The 25,594-nt window shown below is 43.6% G+C and overlaps 1 protein-coding gene across 3 annotated transcripts in view; it reads left to right on the forward strand.

Moving 5' to 3' along the window:
* Positions 1–1,282: 1,282 nt before the first annotated feature.
* Positions 1,283–25,594, forward strand: part of STIM2 (stromal interaction molecule 2) — a 114,433-nt gene continuing 90,121 nt past the window's right edge. For all 3 annotated transcript variants that reach the window (XR_012645241.1, XM_074991778.1, XM_074991779.1), the window contains exon 1: positions 1,283–1,460. Coding sequence is in view for 2 of the 3 variants with exons in the window: in XM_074991778.1 (XP_074847879.1) it covers positions 1,286–1,460 (175 nt within the window). In the remaining variant the exon portion in view is untranslated. The remainder of the gene's footprint in view (positions 1,461–25,594) is intronic.

The following is a 25,594-nucleotide window of genomic DNA, read 5'->3' on the forward strand; positions in this document are numbered from 1 at the left end:
CTAGATCGAGAATTGACTCTCCCCTTGTGGGTTCCTGTACTAGCTGCTCCAAGAAGCAGTCATTTAAGGCATCAAGAAATTTAATCTCTGAATCCCGTCCTGACGTGACATGTACCCAATCAATATGGGGATAATTGAAATCTCCTATTATTACTGTGTTTTTTATTGTGATAGCCTCTTTAATCTCCCTTAACATTTCAGCATCACTATCACTGTCCTGGTTAGGTGGTCGGTAATATATTCCTAATGCCATATTCATATTAGAGGAATGAATTGTTATCCATCATGATTCTATGAAACATTTTGATTCCTTTAGGATTTTTGTTTCATTTGATTCTATATTATCCTTCACATATAGTACCACTCCGCCAGCCGCACGACCTGTTCTGTCTTTCCGATATAATTTATATCCCGGTATGATAGTGTCCCACTGATTGTCCTCATTCCACCATGTTTCTGTGATGCCTATTATGTCAACTTCCTCCTTTGCTACGAGGTACTCCAGTTCACCCATCTTTATTAGACAGACTCCTAGCATTTGTGTAAAAACACTTTAAACAACTACCACTATTTATATGTCCGCCTTTCACAGACCCGTTGGATTTTTTTATATGCGATTGTTTCACATCTGATCTTGCCCATATATTATTTCCCACGTTCCCTATCTGACTAACTTCTAGGACATCCCTATCTGTGGAGCCTCATGTAAGAGAAGTCTCTGTCCAATCCACGTGCTCCCCCGCACCAATCGGCTTTCCCCCACCTCTTCGTTTAAAAACTGCTCTACGACCTTCTTAATGTTTAATGCCAGCAGTCTGGATCCACCTTGATTTAGGTGGAGCCCATCATTCCTGTATAGGCTCCCCCTACCCCAAACGAGCTGGGCCCTTTTGCGCCCCAGGGCAGAACGCAACAGCAGCTGGAGCCCACACAGCGGCCCTAGAGCGAGGCCGCCGACCCTCCCTCCGCCACCGCCCTCCTCCTGCCCGCAGCTGCCTCGGCTTCCTCCCGCCCCCGCGCTTCCCGCGGTGCCAGCTCCAGCCGCCCACGGTGCCCCACGCCCGCCTTCCGGGCCTGCTGCAGGCTGCAGCCGGCGCGCCCCAGCCCCGCCCCCTGCTCCTGCGCTGGCCCCGCCCCGGTCCCGCTCAGCTGTCAGGGCCTGGTGCCCGGTGACGTGTCTCCGCGCAGGCGCGTAGCCCCGGAAGCGGCGTGGGGCGGGCGGAGTGGCTGGGCGGCCGGAGGCGCCACAACGCAGCCGGTTGCGGTCGCTGCAGCAGCGGCACCGATGAGCGGGGTCCGGGTCCCGCGCGGCGCCGCGGGCGAGCGGCCGGGGGCACCAGGCGGCCCGCTCCCAGTGCTGCTGCTGCTGGGGCTGCTCCTGGGAGCCGCCGTTGGCTGCGAGCTGGAGTCCGGAGCTGGCGGCAGGAAGGGAAGCGGCGCCTCCGCGGCGGAGGTGGCAGGTAACAGCGTGGACGGCAGCGGGTGGGAGCCCAGAGGTCCCGGGGCGCTGTGTGATCGGGGGGTGGGGGGACCCGCCGGGAGCAGCCGAGCCCGGTGCGGTGCAGTGGGTAGCGCCCAGCTGGGCAGCGGGTGCGTGTCTGGGGGCCGCGTTCCTCGCTGCGGCCCCAGGCTCCCTCGTTTGGCAAACTCTCCCGGCGCCCGGCTGCGCCCGCGGGTCCCCGCCTGCGAGCCCCTGGTGGGGCCGGACACTGCGGAGTGGCGCGGGCTGCTGCTGCAGAGGAGCCGGCCGGGTCTGCAGGGCGCCGGGGCGGCTTTTTGGGTGGTGCTGCTCTGTGGGTAGGAGCAGTCTCCGCAGCAATGCGGTATGCGCTCTGCGCGGCGGGCTCCCTCGGCAGTCGCCCCCGCTTCCCACGCCTCGCCCCGGGGAAGCCCCCGGAATAGTCTCTGCCAGAGCCTGTTGAATGACTGATCGCCAGCTCTCGGCTGCCGCTGCGGCGTGTGTTGCGTGGTTGCAGAGCGGGGTTTGGAGGTGGGTTGGAAGGTGGAATGTATCATGTGGCTGGGTCTTAGGACAGGGCTTGTGTTGAATGACTGGTGTATCCTCAGCGAAGAGGCGCATGCCTGGCATCTTTCACAGGGTGGAGGAGTCTTACCCACAGACCTATGACTGTTTGTGTAGCTATAGCTATTCCCAGAGAAACTGATAATTGAATTCCTACAAAATGTGCTTGCAACACTAGAGTGCAGGGGATGGGTCACAATGTGGGTGTCTTTACCAGAAGACTCCTGAGCATATTTCTGCTCATGTGCTCTGAAAGCACCCATAGTGTAATATTTAACAGCTTCAGCCTGTGGGTGTGCATGTATCATGGAATGTGTATGGGTCCATTAGTGCCACAGCAAAACAGGGGGCAGCGAATGACTCATTAGAGCAGTCATACAGCTTTGGGGAAAATGAGTCCCCAGAAGCCCAACAGGCAAACTTGTACTATTTTCAAAATTGTCAACACAGTTGCCAAAACACAGGTTATGATTAAACATTTAATGAGTGTTGGTGAAACAGCCCTTTTAACTTGGTGTGCATCTTTTTTAAAACTGTGTCAATAAAATAGCAAAGTAAATCTGTTGAGATGCTTGTGTACATTTGAATTAACTAGCTAATATTTTTGTGTGTTAAGAAGCTTATAACAGCTGTGAAAAAAACTGTTGGGTACTTAATTGCAGTGGGACAGGATTTATGCGTAGACAGCGTATTTAAAAGTGGTTCAAAGTAATGCAAAGCTAAGAGTCTAGTCAGGAAAAAGGAGTGAGAGAAAAACTTGAGCATGTAAGTCAGAAGAGTTTACGTGACTTACCAACATAAAGACTGATAATATTATTGGGCCTGAGCAAAATTTCTCTTGGTAAGATCTCTCATGACTCTCTATGATAAGAATGACCTTCGGGTTAGACAATGCAGATTTACCTACAGTCTTCCAAATATCAAACTGATGTCCTGAGAGACTTCTGCAATGCGGGGGAGTGAGGCTGCACAGTCTAGTGAATTGAACTTGGATTTGTGAGACTGGCAGTCCTGAATTCTAGTTGTGGCTATTCTGTTGACTTGGGCAAGTCACTGTTGTCTTTTTCCTCTACCTGTAAATTTGTGATCATACTTCAGAATGGTGTTGTGACGATTTGGTATTTGTAGGGCATTATATGGCGGTGGTTGTTGGCATTAATAAGCAATTCATTTATGTTGATGCTGCTGTCTGTATTTCATCATCCTTACAGACCTGACTAATTGATTTTTGAAGTGTAGATTTATATGAAATATAACCACAGAGATCTGTTTTGATTTTATGTAGACTGTAAAATGTTATCTTTAATCGTTATACAATATTTTAATTTTTTATGACATTTTTACAGCTTTCTCTATTAGATAGAAAGCTCTTATTCATAGTCCTATATGCACTTAGGGTGCTCTGAGTTATTTTTAATGGCATTTTTTGTGTCTTCCACATTTCAAATATTGCAAAGTGCAAGCTGCTATACTTACCAGCTATGCATTTATAAGAGCATTACTTAGAGCATCACTATGGGTATAGATGGCTTTGTGAACACTGTCCAAAATACTGCAGTATAAACAAAATAGTCACTGTCCTTCAGACTGTCCAAAATCCTGCCACATAATCAGTTCCCTAGTTTGCTACTTTATCTCCAACAATTCTTCAAATCACTTGACTGTTTAGCATCAGAGTCAAGTTCCTTATCCTTCCCTTCAAGGCTCCACATAAGCTAACCTCCACCTACCTTTTCTCTTCATGTTTATTTCTACTTTTTCATTTTGCAAAGGTACATCTTCCTGACTACTACTCTGTCCAGTTCTAGTGGTTAGGCCACCTTCTTTGAGGAGCCCATTTTTATCCTGATTATTATGGTTCCACTCTCATTCTTAACACACAATTCCACAGTATCCTGTGACTTATGATTAGAAAAATGTGCTGGGTTATGTAATTTAACAGTACCTAAAATGTAACTTCCCAACTTGTAGAATTATTGAAAAGTCGTCTTGTTTTTGAAAAATCACTCAGGTCTTCTATCTTTTTTTAGGAATGCTCTGAGAAATATAATTGAAGTGCTTGTAGTATTGTTATGACTTGTAGAGATCTTGAAAGTGACCCACTAATCCAAAATGAGGGATTTAAAATTGGAGCAGTCCAAGGAGGGGGGAAAAACCAAACAAACAAAAGAAAAACTAAAACAAAAAAACAAACAAAAACCCCCCCACCATTTGCTTGCTGAAGTTCTGTCCTGGGAAGGTTTACTTCAGCTAGTTTTTGTAGGAAATTCTGGACTGGAAGCTAGACAAGTTAAAAAAAATCCCTGTCAGGGCCAAGCTCGACCTGGAAAAAAAATCCTTGTTAGGGCAAAGTTGTTTACCATGCTACAAGTTCTAATGTTGTGTGTATGTGTCTTTGTACAGTGGCAAGATGTAGGGAACCCAATCTTGGAATAGGGCTGCGTTGTATTAATATGTAGCAGAGGGATAGTCGTTAATGGACATAGACGTCAGATGAGAACCCTGTAATTGGCGGGGTAGTCTGTGAAACTTTTTTACAAAATAGATTAGTTATCTCTGATCACCAGATGCAGAGGCTGATTTAAGCGACAGGTTGCATATCACTGGTAATAATTCTGTGGTTTTTGTATTTGACTTTCTTCAGAACTCTCAATGAATACTAATTGTTTAAATTGTCAGTTTCTTTCACTATCTCTATGGACACTTTGGTTTGGAGCAGTTCCTTGGAACTGTTACTTGTAGGAGATTCTTAGGCTAGGTCTACACAAGAGAAATAAATTAATTTCAGATACGCAATTCTAGCTACGGCATTTGCATAGCTAGAATTGTCATATTGGAACCTATTTCCCTAGTGAAGACCTAGCCTCTATAGTCTCGTGTCTATAGTCTCCCTTACTCCCCGCTATCACAGAGATTGATTTTTGTGGTGTCTTCACCAAATGTGCAAAATCAAACTCTGGACAATCAACCCTGACTGGGTTGATCTTCTGCTTAGTAGAGACAAGCCCTTACATTTTTTTTAAGTCCTCTGAAGTGAAAACCATGAAATAATTCAGCTAGCTTCTCTGAAATGGTTTTATCTTTCCTGAGTGTTCCTTTGCATCTCAGTCATCCATTGTCTCCATTGATTGGCAGACTGCCTGCTTCCGATGTACTGAATGACAACTTTTCTGTTAGTTTTTTGTCTTTTGTTGATTGCCCTTCAAATTCTTTTATGCTTGCCAGAATTTATGCTTCTATTTTCCTCAATAAGATTTAACTTTCAATTTTAAAATGTCTTTTTTGCCTCTAACATAATCTTTTACTCTGTTTAGCCATGGTGGCATTTTTTGTATTCCTTTACTGATCTACTTTTTTCTTACTGGTATACATTTAGTTTGATCCTTTAATTATAGTGTTTTAAGTTGTTTCACTGCAGGTATTTCACTCTTTTGATTGTTACTGTTCATTTTCGTTTAACTAGAGTCCTCATTTTTGTGTAGCTCCCCTTTGTGAAATAAAATGCTGCAGTCCTAGGCTTCATTTAGGCTACATTCCCTCTTGGACTAAATCAAGAATTACTTTTCCCCTTATTGGTTCCAGTCCTAGCTGTTCCAAGAATCAGTCATTACTGGTGTCTAGATATCGTACTCTGTCTCCTGTCCTGAGGTGACATGTGCCCAATCAGTATGGGAGTACAGTAAACCCTTGAAATATGTGGCTTCAAGTGGCGCATAACTCACTTTAACATGAGTTAAGCACAACTTGAAGCTATACTGTTCCTGTCAGCCTGCCTAGCTTCCCGCAGATGCAGGCAGCTAGGCAGGCAAAGAGCCCCTTCTGCCTGATAGCAGTGTGGCTGGGGAAGGGCAGGGAGAAGCAGCCAGGAGACTGACTAGTCCTGGTGGGCTGTTCAGTTTCCCGAGTCCCAGGAGTGGTGGGGAGTTGGGAACCAGGCAATAGCCTGGCTCCACTCTGCTTGCAGAGCTGGGAAGCTGACCAGGGAAGCAGCTCTGTTCTGTTTTCTGGCTCCAAGGAGTGGAGGTGAGCCAGGAGCCAGGCTGCCCCTGTTTTCTGGCTCCCCTGCATTGGCTGGAACCAGGTAACTGACCAAGGCTGCTGGCTTGGTCAGTTTCCCGTCTCTGCAAGGAGGGGGGAGCCATGAGCAAGGCTGCTGCCTGGTTCCCGGCTCCCCATCACTTGTGGGACCTGGGAAACTGACCAGCTCATGCTTAAACCCCTTGCAGCCCCCAAATGCCCCCTGCCTGAAACCCCCTGCAGTCCCAACTGTGCACTCCCTGCCCCCAAGCTTAAATCCCTCGCATCCCCCAAACTCCTCCCCATCTACCTCACAGTAGCACCACTGCTGCCCCCTCCTGCTCCTTTGCTGGGCTGCCACCACCGCCTCCGCACGGCTCCCTCCAGCCCTCTTCCTCCTTTCCCTCGCATGGGAAATTTCCTATACTGTTCTGCTGAAATGGGACTGTTTAATTGGTTTAACAGACAGATCCCTCCTGCAGGCTGTTAAACCAATTAAATTGAGTTCCGTTTCAATGCAGCAGGGCAAGGACTGGGAGCCAGAGGAGTGAGTGGCAGAAGTTGTAAATGGCTCCTTGAAGAGCCACATGCAGCTTGGAGCCACCCAGCTGGTGACCCATGTTTGGGTCATGACCCATAGGTTGGGAATCCCTGATTTAGGTAATTTTATTAATGTGTTGCTCTAGCTCTGCAGCTGAGCACTTGAAGAAACATATGACTTCAACTAGGTTTTTCAGGCTGGCTCTCTCTTTTTAATTGAGCTGTCAGGGACCAGCAAATTGGTATCTCACAGCCTGAGTATAGACAAGGACCACTGTGATTTGTACTGCTTGAGTTTTCCACTGCTTGATAGGGAGGTAAGTTCAATTGGTACAAATCATAGCTAATTCTTCTGTACCTGGGGTTTGCCATGATAACAGCTACACTGGCTGCTGGCTGGCAATTGTTAAATCCCAGCTATAGATTTTGAATTAAAATAAAATACACAGTAAAATTACTCAAAGAGCTTCTTTGTCCATAGTTAAGATATGAAGCATTTGAAAGAAAATCTTAGGAAATTCTCTTGTCCTCTACTTTCATTCTTGTAAGAGTACTTCAAATTCAGTGTCCCTACTTGAGGCAAAGTGTGTGTCATCCAGGTGTTCTGACCACGATACGCAATGCTAGGTTTTGTTTCCTTCTGTTGTGTTTCGTTACAGAGAGATGAAGGTACGTTGCATGGGAAGAAATGAAACGTTTATTTAAATATGTTCACAAGAGTAGTCACAGGGAGGTGCTTCAGTCATAACGGATTACACTTCTGTCACTTATCTTGAGTGAGAGAGGAAACATCTGCATGACTACCTGTGCAGTGTTTCCCAATTTTATTCGTCCGTGGAACGCTTTTAAAATCATAAGAATTTTGCAGAACCACATTCCCAGGCTCTACCCGCCTCGGTCCCCCAAACCCACCCTCTGTCTCCATGCTTTACCTGCGTCAGCTCCCAAATCTATCTCCATATCCTCAAACTTTACCCCACATCCCACAAAGTTATCCACATCCCCCACCACCAACCCCAGATTAACCTGGTTCAGCCCCAAACCGGCTCCTGGAACTAACCCATCCATGGCTCTGGCTGGGGAACCTACACTGAGCAGCCACATACACCCAGCAGAATGAAGGCTTGCATGGAGGTGTCAGCTGGTGGGAGTGAGCTGAGCCACACAAACCAGATGGGTTTGGCCACTTGGGTAGTGAGGCGCTCTTTGCAGCTCCCTGCCCCGCCACTGATGAAATAATGGAACTAAATTAAGGTAGTTTAATGGCCAGACCCCTCCAGCTGCTCTGCCAGCCATTAAACCAATTAAATATAGTTCTGCTGTTTTAGCGGCGGCAGGGCAGGGAGCTGCAGAGGAGTCAGGTATTGTAATGGAATTTTTTGCGGAACGCTTATTTTCCCTTTGCAGAGTGCTATTTGGGAAAATCTGCTATTGAAGACACTCAGTATGGGTAAATGTTGCTGTCTTTTTGACCAGTTTCACTTTGAGCTATAATACTGGGTGCTTTTTCTTTTTTTTTAAACTTAGGATGCTTGGGGTTTTTAGACATGTTTTTAGGGAAAAAGAGATGGCTTATTGGATATGTTCTAAGCAGCCCCTGTGTCAGATATGAGGCGTGAAAAGGGTGGCTTGCAAATTGATACAGATTTTATTGCCATGAGTTAGGGATGGCACCAGGATTGAGTGATTAACGTTGTCTCAAATTTGGAGGCCAGAAAATGTGCAATATTCCAAATAAAATTGTCTATACTGAATCTGTGTGCGCTACAATTGTTGACTGAGTCATAGTTTTATTCAGCATTTGTTTTTCTGTATCCTCTTGTTTTTCCTCCTTCAAAGTAAAATTGCTATGGGAATAAAGCTGTCATTGGTATGAAAGGTGTTTAGTTACTTCCACAACTATGGCACAATCAGTGTTATGTAATAGCTCCAAAATCCATTTAAAAATCTAGGATTCTGTGAAATGTTTATGGCATAAGTATGAAATTACATTCTGTGTAATGTTTATGGTATACATATGTAATTACTACATATACTGTTTACAAATACTGCATTGTGAAATACAGGAGTGACTTTCAGGTTCTGTAATTTGACTTTTGATGTTTGTGAATATTACTAAGCTTCTCTCATGCTAAAAGCATCATTGTTTCCATAGTAACTAATATATTTCAGAGAGAGGGAAAAAAGGGGGAGACTGAATAAAAGGAAGGCAAGTGGTTGGAATTGCTTTTAGCAAAAACAAATTGGGAGCGTGTTAGTGTACTATAAAGTTTTTTGTATGATTTGACACCACTCTCATGAGTAATACAGGCACCCAAATTTGACAGTTTATATTTCCCCAGGACATCACATTCTCAGTTGCTGTCATTTCTCTCGTGTGCTTCCCAGTACTGTCTTTTTCTCCACCTGTTTTTGCCAAAAAGGCAGTATCCTACAAGAGGAATGTGAAAGGAGCAGTTAAAATTGTGTACAAAAGACAGGAAGGTACTCTGGTTTCAAATTAATTCTTTATCTGTGAAGTGGGAGGCAGTATCATCGAACAACTGATAGTTAGGTTGAATATTGAGAAAATATTTAGAAAATATAAGATGGGGAAGGGACTGTTTCTCCTTCTCAGAGCTTTTTTACAGTGGTTTATAAGGGCAGTAAACAGCCCACAATGTGCCAGGGGAGAATGTGTCCAATGCAGATGATGCACTGGCCTTTTATACATGAACCTTTGCTGGTCTCCATGCAAGTCTTCATTGGTGGAAGGTGTCTGACTGTGGCATCCTGCCACTGACCATTCCGGCTTATGTATCAAAAACTCAGAATATTTATCAAGATTGACTCACCACGGCTGATTTATAAATTTTAGGATGTTGTTAATGCTCTGTCTTCCAAAAAGGCAGGCTGCACCTGTGCCATGGAATCATAGAAGTGTGAGGCTGGAAGGGACCATGAGAGGCTGAGTTAGCCTAGGCCATTCCTGGAAGGTGTTTGTCTAACTTGATCTTAAAAATCTCCAATGATGGAGATTCCATAATCTCCCTCAAAAGCCTTTCCAAGTACCTCACCATTATGTTTAGAAATCTCATAGTAATATCTGACTTACTGTTGTTGCTGCAGATTAAGCGTACTACTTCATTGCCCATAGGGAACAATTAGAGCGCCAGTGTGGGTAAGGTAATACCTTTGGTTGGACTGCCTTCTGTTTGTGACAGAGACAAGCTTTCAAGCCCCACAGAGCTTTTCTACAGTTCTGTTAAAGATGCTGAATCACCTGCCTTGTCTCTGTAATATCCTGGGATTGATATGTCTACGGCTACACTGCATTCAGTGAGAACAAGTGATTGCCGTCCTGTTTATAAGAACCCTTAATAGGTTTGAAGATTGCGTGCCTGAGACTAATGTCCTCATAATCATCTTAAAACCAACTCCGCCCACTTTTTGAAACCTTTCCTTATTGGTCAGGGTTTTGTTAAATCATTTCTGTTGCTTTTTCTGGGATTTGTTCGGTTGGTTCACATCTTTCTTTGTGTGGCATCCAGAACTGAATTTAAAGTCTCACCAGTGTTTTGTAGATTGGGACAGTTAACTCCTGTGTCTTATGTAGGCAGTCTCATTAACCCAGAACCATTTTAGAGGAAAAGGAAGAGTCAAATTTCCATAATTTAATAAGCACATATGCTAATATTGCTCAGCAGATGTATAGCGATAGTCTCACTTCAGTCACATGAGTGAGGACTGAAGTTCAGTAGCATGACATTACTGAAAACACCATTGAGTCTTAAGACCTACAGCTCTTTGTACCATGCAGTTTTACCACAAAAGCTGTGACAATATGCACTAACTGTATTTGGGGCTTATGTCATTGATCAGTTTTACATTCTGTTATTGTTCATAGTGCCTGAGCTAGATTTGCTAGAAAGTTGCTAAAATGATTACCCTATCCAGAGTGTGCTAAAATTGTCGAGTTTTTTTTAACTAGAGCTTCAGAAAGTGGATGATTTTCTTCATCAGTTTGTATCCACATTTGAAGAAAAGAAAGGGCAAGAAATAGTTGCTAGTAGAGTTGACACCTAGTAACAGTTTATCAGCAACAATACCAGGTGGTACCTCTTACACCTCATGCTATTAAATTATTCTTTCTCCTTTCTCATATATTTCATGTGGAACTACCACTGTCAGATAGTGCGACTGCTCACAGCATCTTTGGGCACCATCCTGTATTAAAGTTGATGAATAGTTTATGCACTCTTTTTGGCCAGGGAGTGATTTAGGCAAATGACTCAGGCTGTGGACAGTTCCAGAGTGCTGTTGCCCCTAGCATAGGTTTTCATATACTGGTTTAAACTGATTTTCAGAGGCCATCAGGCAAAAAGAGGGTTTCCAGGATTCGGATGATGAATTTACATTGACTGCCCAATGGGAGTTTCAGGAGTGGTGCTCATAGGTGTGGGCAGGTTGCAGACACCCTGCTCCCTCCTCTTCCCAAGGGCAGCGCAGATGAATGCTTACCAGTAGTAGCTGACTGCTTTGAGTGGCACAGGGCCATCATGGCATGCATGTAGCCTGTCTGCCTGAGTGCACACCTGGCCAGGAGCTACTTATGGTCAGTGCCTTCCGATCAGGACCAGAGCCTTTGCCTGGTACCCGATTGCACACCTCAATCCCCTGTTTCAGGTCAAAACTCCCCCTGGACCTAAATTGTGTCCCACATCCCACACTGTCTCCATTAACATAATAGAAGTGTGGTCTGTGACCACTTATCAAAATTATTGGAATGGTACCCTAGCAAAAATTATTATCCACTGCCATGTAAGTGTACTTACCCCTGAAATTGAGATTCACTTATTTCAGTTTTGTGTATTAGTAAAATGAAGAGCAAAAATGATACACAAGAAATTATACCGTTGTATAAACTAAAATTCATTTGACTTTTTTCCCAAATCATTTTGGAACAGGAGTTCCCTGTTCCTGTAATTCTATAATTATTCTCTGATAGGAATATAGAAAAGGCTCAAAGACTATTTTTATTTGAACTATGGAGATAATGGGGTGGGGAGAAATTAGAGGTGAACTCATTAGGCAGAATAAATGGTTAATGTCTTAGTGTGAAGCCTGGCTTGTTTTCTCTAGACAAGTTTGAGAGCTAATGATCTATCCAAATTAATGGTATGTATTGTGGATGTTTTTTTGGCTCTTGTGCATAAAGAGAAGAAGCCTCCGTGTGTTCATGTTGTGACTTTAGAACTAAAAATTGTGCTAATTAGGTGCACCAGAGCAAGTGACACTTGGCCAGTTTGCTTTTGTAATTACTATTTGTCTTTCAAGGCATATAATTTACCCAGTTAGTTTGTGGAACACTGCCACCTACTAGATCTCTTATCTCATGCCCAGTTCAAATTTACTATGTAAACTCACCAAAGTGAAGCTCCACAGCCAGAGTGGGTTTTGCAGTTACTCAGCTATTTCAGCCTAATCTGGTTGACCAAAGCAAGCATAAAATTCCCCAGGCTCTCAAGCATTTTTGTGTTTGTTCTATTTTCTGAGTTTTAAATTCTGTTTTATTTAAGTTAAGAACATTTTTGGTTTTTAAACATTTTCTGAAAGTGAGATTGTGGTAATGTTTCATTTTTGTTGGGATGCTGGGACTGACATAAAAATTACGGTTCCAGAATCTTTTCTAAGTCTCTTTCCTTGCTTCTGTCTCCTTAGGGACAGCTTTGGACATAAACAGGGAGAGAATAAGACCAGGTAACATATGAAGGTGTTGGCAGTAGGAAGAGAGCACATAGGAGGGAAGTTGACTAAGAGAGGAAGTTTAGGAGGAGGACATCACTTTTGATCATGTCAGAAAATGAAGTAATGGTGCCCACAAGCTTCTGTAGGACTGCTGGTGCAATATACTGGACATGGAAAAGGGGTGAATACTGAATTGTCTATACTTGCAGAAGACTGAATGAAATAGATTTTTCAAGACTGCAGAGAACTGAAGAAATTCTGAGGAATCTAAGCAAGGTAGGTGAATGGAGAAAACAGTGGTAGATAAGATTTAGTGCTGCTAAATTATATCTACCTTACTATGTAAACCCTGGATTTTTTCTCTGATCCATTCATCTGAGGAAGTATGTTTTACCTATGAGGCTCATGACGTAATAAATTGATTAGTCTCTAAGGTGTTACAGGACTGCTTGTTGTTTGTGAAGCTACAGACTAACACGACTACCTCTGAGTCTATAATTATGGAGTTTGCTCAGGGCAAGAGGCGGCCATTTGCTTCTTGAGTTTTCTGTTTTTCTTAGCGTTTTATGGGCATTGTACAGATACCTAAAATGATTTACTGTGACTGTGGAGGAATCTGGAAGAGAAGGCCCAAATGGTGCTGTAGATCTCTGTGAAAGGGGCTTGTACTGTAACTTGTATGCTGTGGTGAATGTGTTTTTTGTCGTCATTGCTGAGTGAACTTTTGGAGGAGATGGTTGGGAAAGTTATTCAGTAGCAGTAATACTTTAGTAAGTATGTTTTGGTTTAACTAATGTCAAATTTCATGCACTTTGCTGATTGGCACATTCCAAACAAAATAAAACTGATCGTTTCCTTGTCGCATGATGGCTCGCTCTTTAAAGATGCCTGGGTCAAGCCTCACCTGTGGCAAGCATAGCTTGCCTTTCCAGGTGGGGAAAATGGGTCAAGTCCAATGACAAGCAAGTCATATAGAAAATCACATCTTATCTCTACAACAGAAAAAGTCAGGGGAGAGCTGAAGCAAAGATGCGAATAAGAAGCCTTGGGAATTGCTGCTTGTTAGCATAAGGAGAGACTCCAAAGGAGCAAGAAGGTTCCATGAGTTACTCTACAGAGAAATGTGCTCCTTAGCACTTAGGCAAAGGGCCTGGTGGTGCAGGCCTGCAGGCAGAATGGGCCAGCTAGAAAGGCTGAAATATGGAGAGCAAGACTGCTGGAGGGAAGACTCCACAGGTCAGGACTTAAGATTCCTGCATGAAGACAAAGAGGTTATGAGCCACCTAGCTATGTTGAGTGGGAGGTTCTTGTGCTTGCTTGTCAAGTTAATTCATAAACACAGAGCGAGAAAGTGTGTTCCTCAGTGTGTGAAATCCTATGTAGCTGTTATTGGGGAACCCGGGGGGGGAGGGGAGAAATTGAGGTGGTATCTTTGTTACCTGCTGGATCAATGGGAAATGATTGATGCAGCTGGGGTTGATTTGTGTCATTGAGTGTTCTCCTTTCAACCCCAGTATTCCTCCTTAACGAGAAGTGTAGGTGGAGTTGATTGGAGCATGTCAGCTGCATTAGGTAGATGTAAGTACATTATTCAGGTTGCTGGAGCCATGTAACTTCGATCAGCCTGCAGTTGTGTAAACTAGGCCTGAGACAGTGACCAGCCCAGGGGTCAGCAACCTTCCTGAGGAGGAATGCCAGAATTTGATACTGTGATCTCTATGTCCAGTCAGAATGCTGGTGATACTTTTTAAAATCACTAATAGTCCTGCTTACAACAGCTTAATTGGTAAATTAAAATGCAGAGCTTTACCATTTAGGTGGTGGTTGGTAGCATTAGCTTGTCCTTAGTTAAGCCACAGGTAGAATGGCTTTGGGCAAGCTCCTAGCTGCATGGGGGAGGAGGGGTACAGCTGAGCTCCCAGCTTGCATGCTGATGAAAATTGGCACGTGTGCCACTCTTGGCTTGTGTGTTGGTTACCGACTTGTGGCAGCTGGAACCCAGATGGGGTGTGCAGTGTTGCTACATTCATAAGGGTGACCTGTGGCTAATTTTTTTTTAGTCCTTGGCCAAAAGTTAGTAAAAGTACAAGTGCTGTTATGTAAATGTGTTCATATCACTTAGCAGTTTTCAAGTAGAAAACTAATAAATTGTATCTCAGCAGTGGATAAAGCTGCTCAAAAAGCCACATTGTCTGAGGCAACCTTTGTCCCTTTATTCAACTTCTTGTTTTTATCTCATGAGAACAGTAATATCTATCCATTGATGAATATTAAGTATCCACATTAGTGTCTTGTGTAGAAGATCATCTTATGTGTGTTTTAATTATTGATTCTTGTTCCAAAGTTACTTTACTTGTGATAGGTTTAAACCTCTGGTAATTTTTTTCCTAACAGCTAGAAAGAGGTGTGTATGAATAAGAAACTTAGCAGTGTTTCCAGTATGGTTTGTGTTCTTAGTTTGAGAGCTTGACTTTTTACTAATGCTGTGTACTAGAAAGGAGAGAGATCTAGACTGAGCAAGGTGTCGGTTCCATTTTTCACATTAGCCAGTAGCATCTGACTAGCAGATGTTTTGAAAAATCTGAAGGTCAGGCTAGTCTCTAAGTGCACAGAGGAGGGTTATCGTTATTCTAAACTTTGAACTTTCTAAGCCTCAGCAGTGGGCAATCGACATGTTTGTTCATATGCTACCCACGTTGTTGGGTATCGGCAGTTAAGCTGGCTAGTCTTGCTAAAGCGTGGTTCTGCTCTGAGCAGTGACTGTAAAATTGGCATAGTGTGCTTGCCTTGAATGTGTTACTCAACTTTCTCAGTCTGCACACATTGCTTTCCAGTCCAGCAAAATGTGTGTGGAATCTGCAAGTGAAAGTTGTTTTAATGGCTCATAATTGTCAGGTCTGGAATATTCACTGTTTAGTTAACAAGTCTGGGGTGTGAGGCTGAGGGAAACTATCTGGCTGTCCTAAAGCTGTGTTGGCTCTGCTGTACTAAAAGAGTAAACAGATGTTAAAATATACATTGGTTAATAAAATAAGCGCACACAGGAGCTGATTGAGCAAAAGCTTGTGCTCATTTGCAGTCACCTTTCACAGCAGAACTTTTGGTAAATCTATCATCAACATTTGAATTTTTGAGAGTTGTGCAGTGGCACCGATCGCGTCTGTAGGGCTGAGGGCAAAGTCAGAGGGGGGCCAGATCCCTGTTCCGGGGGGGGGGGGGGGGGGCGGCTTAGGGCAGTCAGCCCTGGGCCCTCCCCACACTCCCTCAGACCCATGGGAGGAGCAGTGGTACAGCACTCTTTTTCAAAGGGGCCTTGGACAACTGTCTTTTGCCTACCCTCTTCCCCGTTGATGGCCCTGGATGTCTGGGAGGATGAAGCTATCTACAGTAGCCATATTTCTCTTGGCATTTGGAATATTTCTGGCCATAATAACTATAACTTTGATTTTTTTTTTTTTTTTAAATTACAAGACTTAAATTATTCAGAATTGATGTCAAGTCTTAAAATCACCAGAAAAGCCTCCTATTTGCCAGGGATTGCATTTTTTTTAAGTCCTGGTTTTTATGTGTCAGGGTAGTGATCTTCTGCTTTGTTGTTTGAATAGGGAGCGCACTTCATTAGCAAAAATCACTTTCAGTAAATCATAATATTTATAGATAAAACCATGCCATATTATTATGCACTATAATCATTGTTACCTATAATTTTATTACTGTTCCTTATCTTGTGACTAGTTGTCTTCAAGAAAGGGATATTGAATATTACTAGTGCCCTACAAAACTCTTAGCTGTGAAGAATGTGTCATAGATCGTGAAATAGGGTTTCCCCCGTGATATATGGTCTTTTGTGACTATTTATCCTATAATTTCCTGGGGGAGACTAATATTTCTCAAGTTTGGGGTCCCAACCCAAAAGAGAATCGTAAGGGGGTTGCAAGATTATTATGAGAAGGGTCATGTCATTGCCTCTTGTGTTGCCTTCACAGTCGGGTGGCCAGAGAGTGGCTGCTGCTGGTCAGGCAGTCATACAGAAGTAAGTGTGGCAACCTTACCATGCTTTTGTGCTGCTATTGCTGGTGGTGGCAGTGTCTTCAGAACTGGACTCCTGGCCAAAAGCTGCCTCTCTGCAGTGGTTCAGTTCTGAAGGCAACCCCATCACCACCTGCACAAGGCAGAAGTAAGAGTAAATAGAAGTAAGGAAAAGTTAGTTACTTGTTCCCATAACACAAGAATTAGGGATCATCACATGAGGTTAATAGGTAGCAGGTTTAAAATGAACAATAAGTACTTCTTCCTACAACACACCACCTGTGGAACTTCTTGCCAGAGAATGTTGTGAAGACCAGCACTTAAACAGGGTTCAGATAAGAGCTAGATAAATTCATGGAGGATAGGTCCATCAATGAGTGTTAGCCAGAATGGATACAAATGGTGTCCCAAGCTTGCATTTTTCAGACACTGGGAATGGGAGCATAGGCTACTGTGGGAAGACACAAGAATGAGTGAGAGAAACCTTTTGCCTTGCCAGGTATGGCCTTTCTTACGGGTATAAATAACACAGTTCCCCTACAACAACCTTGTGAGCACCTCCATCCCCAAACTTCCTTTTGGGACAGGACATTCACTATTATAATGCTGTAATTTCAGATTTCAGTACCTCAAATAGTGAAATTTACTACTTTTAAAATTCTGTGCTTGTGAAATTGACCAAAAAAGGCCATAAATTTGGTAGGGTCCTACATAACAGGCAAAAATGCTCTTCCCTATCCATAACTCTGTTATGCAAATTGAGTGCACAGAAGTACTGGAATAAATAGTTTAAATCACCATAAATGTACATAGCAGCTGAGGAACCTGTATCTTCTATTTACAGAAGTTCTGAAGTTCCTGCAACTGTTAGTACAAGGATTTCGCAGAATAATCACACATTGTAGGTTGACCAACATATCTTGTCCAGAAGTTAAAAGGCCCTGTTGTGCATACTGGTAGATGTGAGCTGCCTCTACACCTTGGCATGATCACTTGCAATTTTATGAAACAACAAAAACCTGGCAGTCTCAAACTTTTTCATGCTTTTTTTAAAGGGGGAAAAAAAGGCAACGTGCTTACTTTCAGGACCATTCCAAACTTTTATAATCTTTCACGTGAGTTTCTCAAATACAAGTTCTTTCAGAACAGGATCTGCCCTTTATATGTAGAAGGCTTGATTTAAATGAGTAACTTTGATCAGTCAGGGGACATCAATTTTAATATTTGCTATTTGTATTTTACTTTAGGAAAATAATTTTCTCATTGGCTGGCAAACTATTGAACTATGGTTTGATTATGTACAACTACACTCATCCCTTGCTTAACAAGTACTTTGCTAATGAGTACTCGCTAAAACGTATATACGCTAGAAACATATATACCTACCTTTATTCATTATATGAGTGAACTTCCCCTGCTTATATGAGTGGGGTCCCTGGCCAGGGGGCGGGGAGACCTGCAGCCTCACGGCTGGAGAGGAGCCAGCTGTGCAGTTCCAGGTGGGGGGCAGGGAGACCCACAGGTGGAGCCTTCTCCCTCCCTTCCCTCAGACATGCAGCTGTCTGACAGCCCTTAGCCTGGGGTAAGAGATGGGGGAGAAGGCTCTTAGCCTGATTCTTCCCCCGCAAGGGTGGGAATATGTAACTGACCAGACATGAGCTGATCAGTTTCCTGGCCCTGCGAGCCATGGGGAGACTGGAATCAGCCTGTCCCTGGTTCCCAGCTCCTGCGGCTCTGGGAGCCAGGAAACTGAACAGTTCTGGTGGTTCCTGGCTCCCCTCCCCTTGCAGGAAAATTTGAGTTATGCAGGGGTTTCAAGAACAAGCCCTGGGTAACTCCAGGGTTTACTGTATTAGACCCCCTGGCATCCCCCCCACAGACACCCTCGGCCAGGTTTATCTGCCCCCCAAACTGCCCCCAGCCTTAAACACTCCCTGCATCCCTCAAAAGCCCCAGCCTTACACACCCCTCTTTCTCCCACAGCCTCTTCACCAGGGCTGCTAGGCTGGGTGGTTCCCCAGCCCACCTGCTCCCAACAGTTATCGCAAATGTTAAGCTTTCAGCCCCTAGGCGTAAGGTAATTGCTATCTTAAGCCATAGGGATAGCTGCTATCTCCAGCAGCTATCTCTTGTGATAGATATCTGCCTGAGGCAGCAGTGTGAAGAAACTGCAAATGGCTTCTTTAACAGCTGTGCAGCTGGGAACTGCCCAGCTGGCGACCTTTAACAAATCTAATGAGAACCATAGGTTGGGAATCCCTGCTCTACATACCTACACTACATACTATTTCTGGTGCCAAACTGTTCAACTACATCAGAAGAGTACTTAAACTCAACTGGTTTATGTCAAGTTAAAAGCACTTGAAATGAATTGGAGACTTTCACATGTATTTTAATGGGAATTTAGTGTCACTCTTATGAATTTTTGCCTACGAGCAGAAATTTGGGAGCTAATTATGCTCATATAGTGAGGGATGAGTGTACCTACAGCTTTAGCACTGCGTTTAGTAAGTTTTGATAACCAGGAAGATGTGCTAGAATTATGCAGAAATACTTAATTATATGTCTTAATGCAAAAATTGAGTGACTTTGTTAAATGTTTCTTATTTACCTGTATTTAGTATACTCATACTTTGTTTCAAATTGCCTTTGTATGAAAATGGGAATTAAAAACTGAAAAAAATTATATTTTTATTAAACTTATCTTAAATGGGGGGGGAATGAAAATGTGTTCTGTAAGGCTTGCGTGTGCTCCCCACCCCGCCCGAGTGAGGATCCAACAGTGCCAGTAGGGGGCATCCCCAAGCATTGTGGACCAGATCCAGGCAAGCTGCAGGCCGTATGTTCCCCACACCTGCTGTAATGCATTATTTTTTGAGGATTTACTGATTCAGCCTGTCTCTTTTTTTTTTTTTTTTTTTTTTTTTTAAATTGAGCTGGTTGTTAGTAGATTGTATCTTAAGAGAGGTGGTTATAATTCCAAATTTATTTCAAGCAGGTTCATTTTTAGAAAACTATAATGGAAATTAAAAAAACCAAACAAAAAAAATCTGGAATTGGAATGGAATCATTATTTAAAAATTATCTCCACCTTGTGTTTACATAAACTTGCATATGCATGGTGCTTATTGTGAGCCACTCACAGGAACAGAAAGCTTTTCATCTGTTGATAAACCAGTATAATGCAGTATAGGGAGACTAAGAAATGTAAACAGTTTGCTCCAAAAATCCAAAATATCCAGAATTTTTGTAGTCTTATATTAAGAATTTATTTCAGGCTCACAGGCAACAGAATAGTTTCTCACGTAATGGAAACTACATTTCAAACAGTTCCATTTTAGGTGTGATTTCATTTTACAGAAGTGAAAGTTACTGAATATTTATGGGATGCCTAATGCAGTTTTTTGAAGAGCTGTGCCATGCTCAAATTTACAGCTGCCCGGCACATAAAACTAGAAGGGAAGCATATTTTTAGGGTTAGGGATACACACACACTCCTGGGCCATAGCTAAACTATGAAAATAACTTCAAAGTTGTGCTTACTTGGAAGAAACCGACTTCGAAGTTGAGTGTCTAAACACACACCCTACTTTGCGGTTAAACTTGGAAGTAGGGCACTTCTCCATTCCCAGGAATGGAGTAAAGACTGCAAAGTTGTGCTCCCTTATTTTGAAGTTAACTTTGGAGTAAGGAAAAACGTGTGTAGAGACACTGCTGGCTTCTTTGAAGTAGCTCCTAACTTCAAAGTTAGTTCCTAGTGTAGGTGCCCCCATGCAGACTCCTCACAGTCTTCTTTGGACTTAACTGCTTGGAGTGGTTTGTATCATTAGCAAATTTTGTTACTTCACTCTTTACCCCTTTTTCAAGATAATTCATAAATATGTTGACCAGCACTAAACCTCTGAGGGACACTATTTACATTTCCAATTATCCCATCTCTTTCTTTGTGTAAGAGCCTTTGGGGAGGGATCTTGTCCAAGGCTTTCTGAAAATCAAAGTACACTGTAGCCACTGGATCATGCTGGTCCACATGCTTGTTGCCCACTTCATAGAATTGTAGTAGATAGGTGAGGCATGTTTCCCTTTGGCATGGGAAAAAAAAAGTTGACTCTAACTCAGGAGTCAGCAAATACCAGCCCGTGGTCCAGAACTGGTCTACCAGGGTTAGTCCTCTGTATTTACCCGTATCGGGTGATTGCAGCTGTTATTGGCCACAAATTGCAGGTTGTAACCAATGGGAGTGTTAGGAAGTGGTGTCCTGGTCTGCACCACTTCCTGCTGTGAAAGATGATCCACAGCCAACAAGAGTTAGTCACTTGATACCAGTGGAGGTGAAAGTAAACATGGCAGCAGCAGCCTGCTGGGGCTAAACTCAGTGGGCTGCCACATTTTTATTGCTCACCACTGCTGTAACCTGACAAATTTATGTTCATTTCTATGTTTGATGGTTTTGTTCTTTCTGTAGTTTCAACCAGTTTGCCTGGCAGTGAAGTCAGACTAATGAGCCTGTAATTGCCAGGACCACTTCTGGAGCCTTTTTACAAGATTAGTGTCACATAAGTTATTCTCCAGTCATCCAGTACAGAACCTGATTTACACACCACAGTTAGTAGCTCTGTATGTGTCACCTACAGTGAGAGGTGAGAGTCTCGTGAGAGAGGCCTTTTTTTGGAGCTGTGTGTATGTAGGGTATGTCTGCATTTCAGTAAAATACCAAGGGCTGACCAATGTCAGATGTATTGTACTGTGGAGCTACATAAAATTGCAGCATAATCCTTCGGGTTCAGGCTGGAACCTGGGCTCTGGGACTTTTCACACTAATGGAGGCCCAGCGCCTGGGCTCCAGCCTGAGGCCTGATCTATGCTAGGGAACAAAGTCTATCTCAGATATGCAATTGATGATGTATCAGGGTCGACTTTGTTCCCTAATGTAGACTGGGGCTCTTCTGGCTTGTACTGATGTCCTTTACTTCACACGAGAGCGTGGAGTAGCGGAGTTGACAGCTGAGCCCAGAGAAAGTGATTCTGCAGCATCTTCACATATGCAGCAAAATTGATCTCTGGAACATCAATCCTGGTGTGTCAACACCCTCTCCCTACCATAAGTATAGACATAACCTGAGTTTCTACGTTGTAATTTTATAGATGTGTGAGTCAGTCAGCTGACGTAGGCCAGCCCCAGGTGCTTTGTAGCAATGTAGATGTACCTATAGAGTTGGAGAAGCAGACTGATTGGTCATCAGAGCCATATGATTTCAAAACTCCTAACAGGAATAGCTTGAAGTCTGCATGCTAGCTTTACTTTCAGGTCACGAGACTTGCAAAGAACTGTGATTATCATCACATGCATCTGTTGCCTCTGGAAACTGAGAATAACCTCTTGTACTTCAGAGAGGAATGTAGAGAGATGTTGTAAGTTGTGATACCATCACCCACAATGGCTCATCATCATGAAACTGGTTTAGTCAGAAGTGATAGAATACTCTTCTGCCCACACTGTGTAAACTCATGTTGTGTAGAAATTGTTCTAATTCTTTCAGTAGTAGTCAGCTTTGATTGCCAGTGAGACTGAGGTAGACTTCAGAGGACATAAATGATAGGCTGTATTCGTTTCCTTTCATTAAAGGAAGGGGCTTGCTCAAAGAGGGATCCAAAAGGACCCTGCTTTTTCAAGAATGAGTAGTGTCGTATTGTCTCTCACCTGCAGCTTGTCAGGACACTGGGACCATTTATTTCTCTTTCAGCAGGACTTTGCAGAAATTTTCCAGGCTATACTGTACTTTCCCTTGGTCTGCCTTGGGTTATTACGCTGCACTTGGGGAGATCACTGAAGTCTGCTTAGGATATCTAGGTCACCGGTCGGTAACCTGTGGCTCCAGAGCCACATGTGGCTCTTTAAGGAGTCATTTGTGGCTCCATATGCTGCTGCCACTGAAACAATAGGACTAAATTCAGTGTAATGACCAGATACCTCTTTCTACCCTGCCGGCCGTTAAACTGAATTTAGTTCTACTGTTTCAACAGCATTAGAGCAGGGATCCGCAGACGAGTCGGTGGCTGCATCCAGAGCTGTAAATGACCTCATTTCTGTAGAGAGCGGTCTGGCCTGGAGGAAGGCATTAGAGGAGGTGATTCTTCTGTCTTCCATGATCAGCTCTCTCCTTCCCTCCTCCTGGCCAGTGCAGGTCAGCGGAGGGGGAGGGAGGAGTGCAGCATGCCAGGTAAGATGGGCAGATCCAGAGGCTGAGAGGAAAGGGGAAGGCGGAATGAGCACAGGGTGATGGAGGGGAAATTGGTGCTGCTGGGTTTCTCACAGGGGACTCCTGTGCAGCCGCCGTCAGCCCCTCTGCTTGCCTCTGCCATGGGCAACAAGTGCCCCCCAAGGTAAGGCCCTGCCACAGAGCTTGCAGGAGCACATGCCCGATTTTGTTGCCTTCAGTTCCTAGCTGCACTGAAAACCTGAGCCCCAACCTGCAGATTTCAGCTAAATTTGGCAGCTCTTACTGCTGTGTGATGCCCCCCAACCCCCAGGGCTGGCTCAGTGTGATGCAGGTCGTCTCCCCTTGAAGGGATGGACCCAGCCTGCTGCAGCTGCTGTAGCTAAGTAAGAGCATGCTGGTTCCCTCCCCTGCCTGGCTCTCTGCCCCACAGTGGGGGTGTGTGTGGGTAGGGCGGGGGTGGCAAAATGTCCCAGGCAAGTTTTCAAAAACTTTTCCTCCTTCCTTTTTCCCCAGGGGAGGTAGGCGCTCCTCGGGGCCAGTAACAGTAAAGTGAGTTGTAAGTAGGTGGGTCATACTGCAATAATTGTTAGATAAATGTCAAGCAATGTGTTAAGTGTAGCAATGTGTAGTTTGCCATCTTGACGTTTGTCTGGAACACAGGGTGTTAACACTCCTTTTCCAGTGTCTGTTCATAAGATGCCTAATAATTGCAGGGGGAGAGGAGGATGTTTTTAATCTCTGATTTACAAGACTGGACTTCCAGCATCTGTGCTGGGCCTAGGCTTAGTAAATATACAGAAGGAAAAATGCTGTCCATTGAATCGTACATTCTTTGGATTATTCCTATTCAGGTACTCTTTGTTCTTTTGTGTTTGCTGTGCACGAGTTATTATAAAACTATATTGAATCTTGAGAGACTTTTATTTGTGTTACCAGTCTCTTATTCAGCTTGCTTTCTTTTATGCAAGAGATTTGTGCCTGTGGTGAGGGTATTTTTTAACAGTATTTTGTTCACGGATGTATATTGGAGGTTGATGGATTAGACTGTGCTGTTTAGTTTTATGCAGTATTTAATGTTTTTAATAGCCTCTTATTCATAAGTAGCTCCAAATTAATACCTTGAGTAACGTACCATAATCAGTTTAATGGTAGCAAAGTAATAGTTTTATTTAGGAATGCTGTTGGACCATGTGCGCTTCTACTGTCTCAGCTTTGAGAACTGGTTGTTCCGTAGTTGGAACTATTTTGAAATTGCAGTAGAGAAGCTTCCCCGGTGAATTGTTTGCACTTTCTTCTCAATTTTAAGGCTTTGCCGAGGAATTATAGGCATTACTGGCCATTGGCAGAGGCAGAATGATGAGCTGGATGGACTGCTTGTTCAGCTGAAGAATGTCAGGCAAGTCCAGAGATCAATGCGAGGCACCAAACTGTCATATTTGGAACAAAACAATCTGAGATGTACACTTTGCATTTATATAACACCAAAATGAAAAGAAAAAAAAACACCCGTCACAGGTATATGTCATGATGGGCCACATTATTGAAATTGTGTTTTTCAAAATCAGAAAGGAGTCCAAATCTCCTTATGCTGTCGTCATCACAGGGAAAAAAAAGTCTCCTCTGGAACAGAAGGACCTTAGAGCTCTACGGTCTGGAAATCTGCCCATGTCTTTTGGGCATGCTTTGTTTCAGCAGGAAATTGTTACGTGCTGTAATTCCCCAGTGAAGCCTACTTCTGTGGGTGCATGTATCCTTTTTTCTTGTGTTTCCTTGATTATGTTGCTTTTGAAGTCTCATTGTCAACTTATGCTTTCCTTAGAACATAGGAATTGCCGTGATCTATTTTGTCTGTCCATTCAGGATACTAGTGTCTGTTTCAAGGCCACTTTGTCAATGTGAAAATCCAGTAGTGATGCTGCATGAAGAGAGCTGAACTCCATTATGTGTCTCACTGGTGTAACAATTATTCTGGCTGTTTGGAGTCAGGCTTCTAGAGACGGTATGTGAGAGAATTAATTTTGGGGGCTTCATTGTTTCCTGTTCTCGTCACCAGAATGGGTAGACAAATTGTTTCATGACACCTTGTGCACATGGCCACAGAGCAGCACAGTTAGTTGTGGCTCTGAGTCTTGAGATGTGCTTTGTACAGAGCCAGGTATGGTCCCATATGGCACCAGTGTGGATATGAGGCACGAGAGCACAGAAATATGTCTGAGCTTTTGTGGTTGAAGTTGCTACAGAATAACACATTCTCTGATTTATTGTGCAGTGAACGCAGTACCTAGGGTGGGTTAGTGGTTGCCTGTGGGGTTTAGAGATACTTTCATTTGAGGATTAAAAATTCAGATGAGAACATTTGGCTCAGGCTTGCTTTCCAGAGGTGGAGCCCTGCAAAGTTGCTGAAGATGTGTCAGTGACGGCTTGGAGATGGGTGTGGTATTTCTTTCCCTCTGGACATTCCCCATACAGTGGATATAGATGCACATACTGTTTTTTTAATTGCCTGGGTGCCTTTGAACTGAGAGTGAGATAGTCTTGAAGGAATTATAATACGTGATGTATTTTTGCTGTGTGACTCTGCTCTGTGTGTATACCAATGTTCCATTTTTAGCTTAGTTGCACAGTATATTTTGTTATCTCTATTGACTTAACACATTAATTCCTACCTTTTAATGCTCCTTACTCTTTATTTGCATTCTGGCAATATGGAGCTGTAGTTTCTGTGTTCAGACTGGAGAGGAGCCCTGCTTTGGAAGCAGTTCTAGTGCCATACATATGGGTGTATTATTTTGCTATGAGGCTGCGGTAACCTGAGCACTTTTCTGGTGTTATGATCATTTTTCTGCGAACTTAGATTGTGGTGATAGAGCACAAACAGGGAACTAAATGAAATGGAGGAAATAAGAGCATGGGCTGTGGTTTTGAGCTGGGCTGTGGAAGGAAAATGCAGAGCAGAGAGAGGCATGATTGTCAAGAAGAAAAGAATCCAGCGGAAAGAAGGGTCTAGTTCTGTGTTGTGCTTTCGGGAAGTGCACAG

This window comes from Carettochelys insculpta, chromosome 4 (genome assembly GCF_033958435.1).
Source record: "Carettochelys insculpta isolate YL-2023 chromosome 4, ASM3395843v1, whole genome shotgun sequence".
NCBI classification, from domain to species: domain Eukaryota; kingdom Metazoa; phylum Chordata; order Testudines; family Carettochelyidae; genus Carettochelys; species Carettochelys insculpta.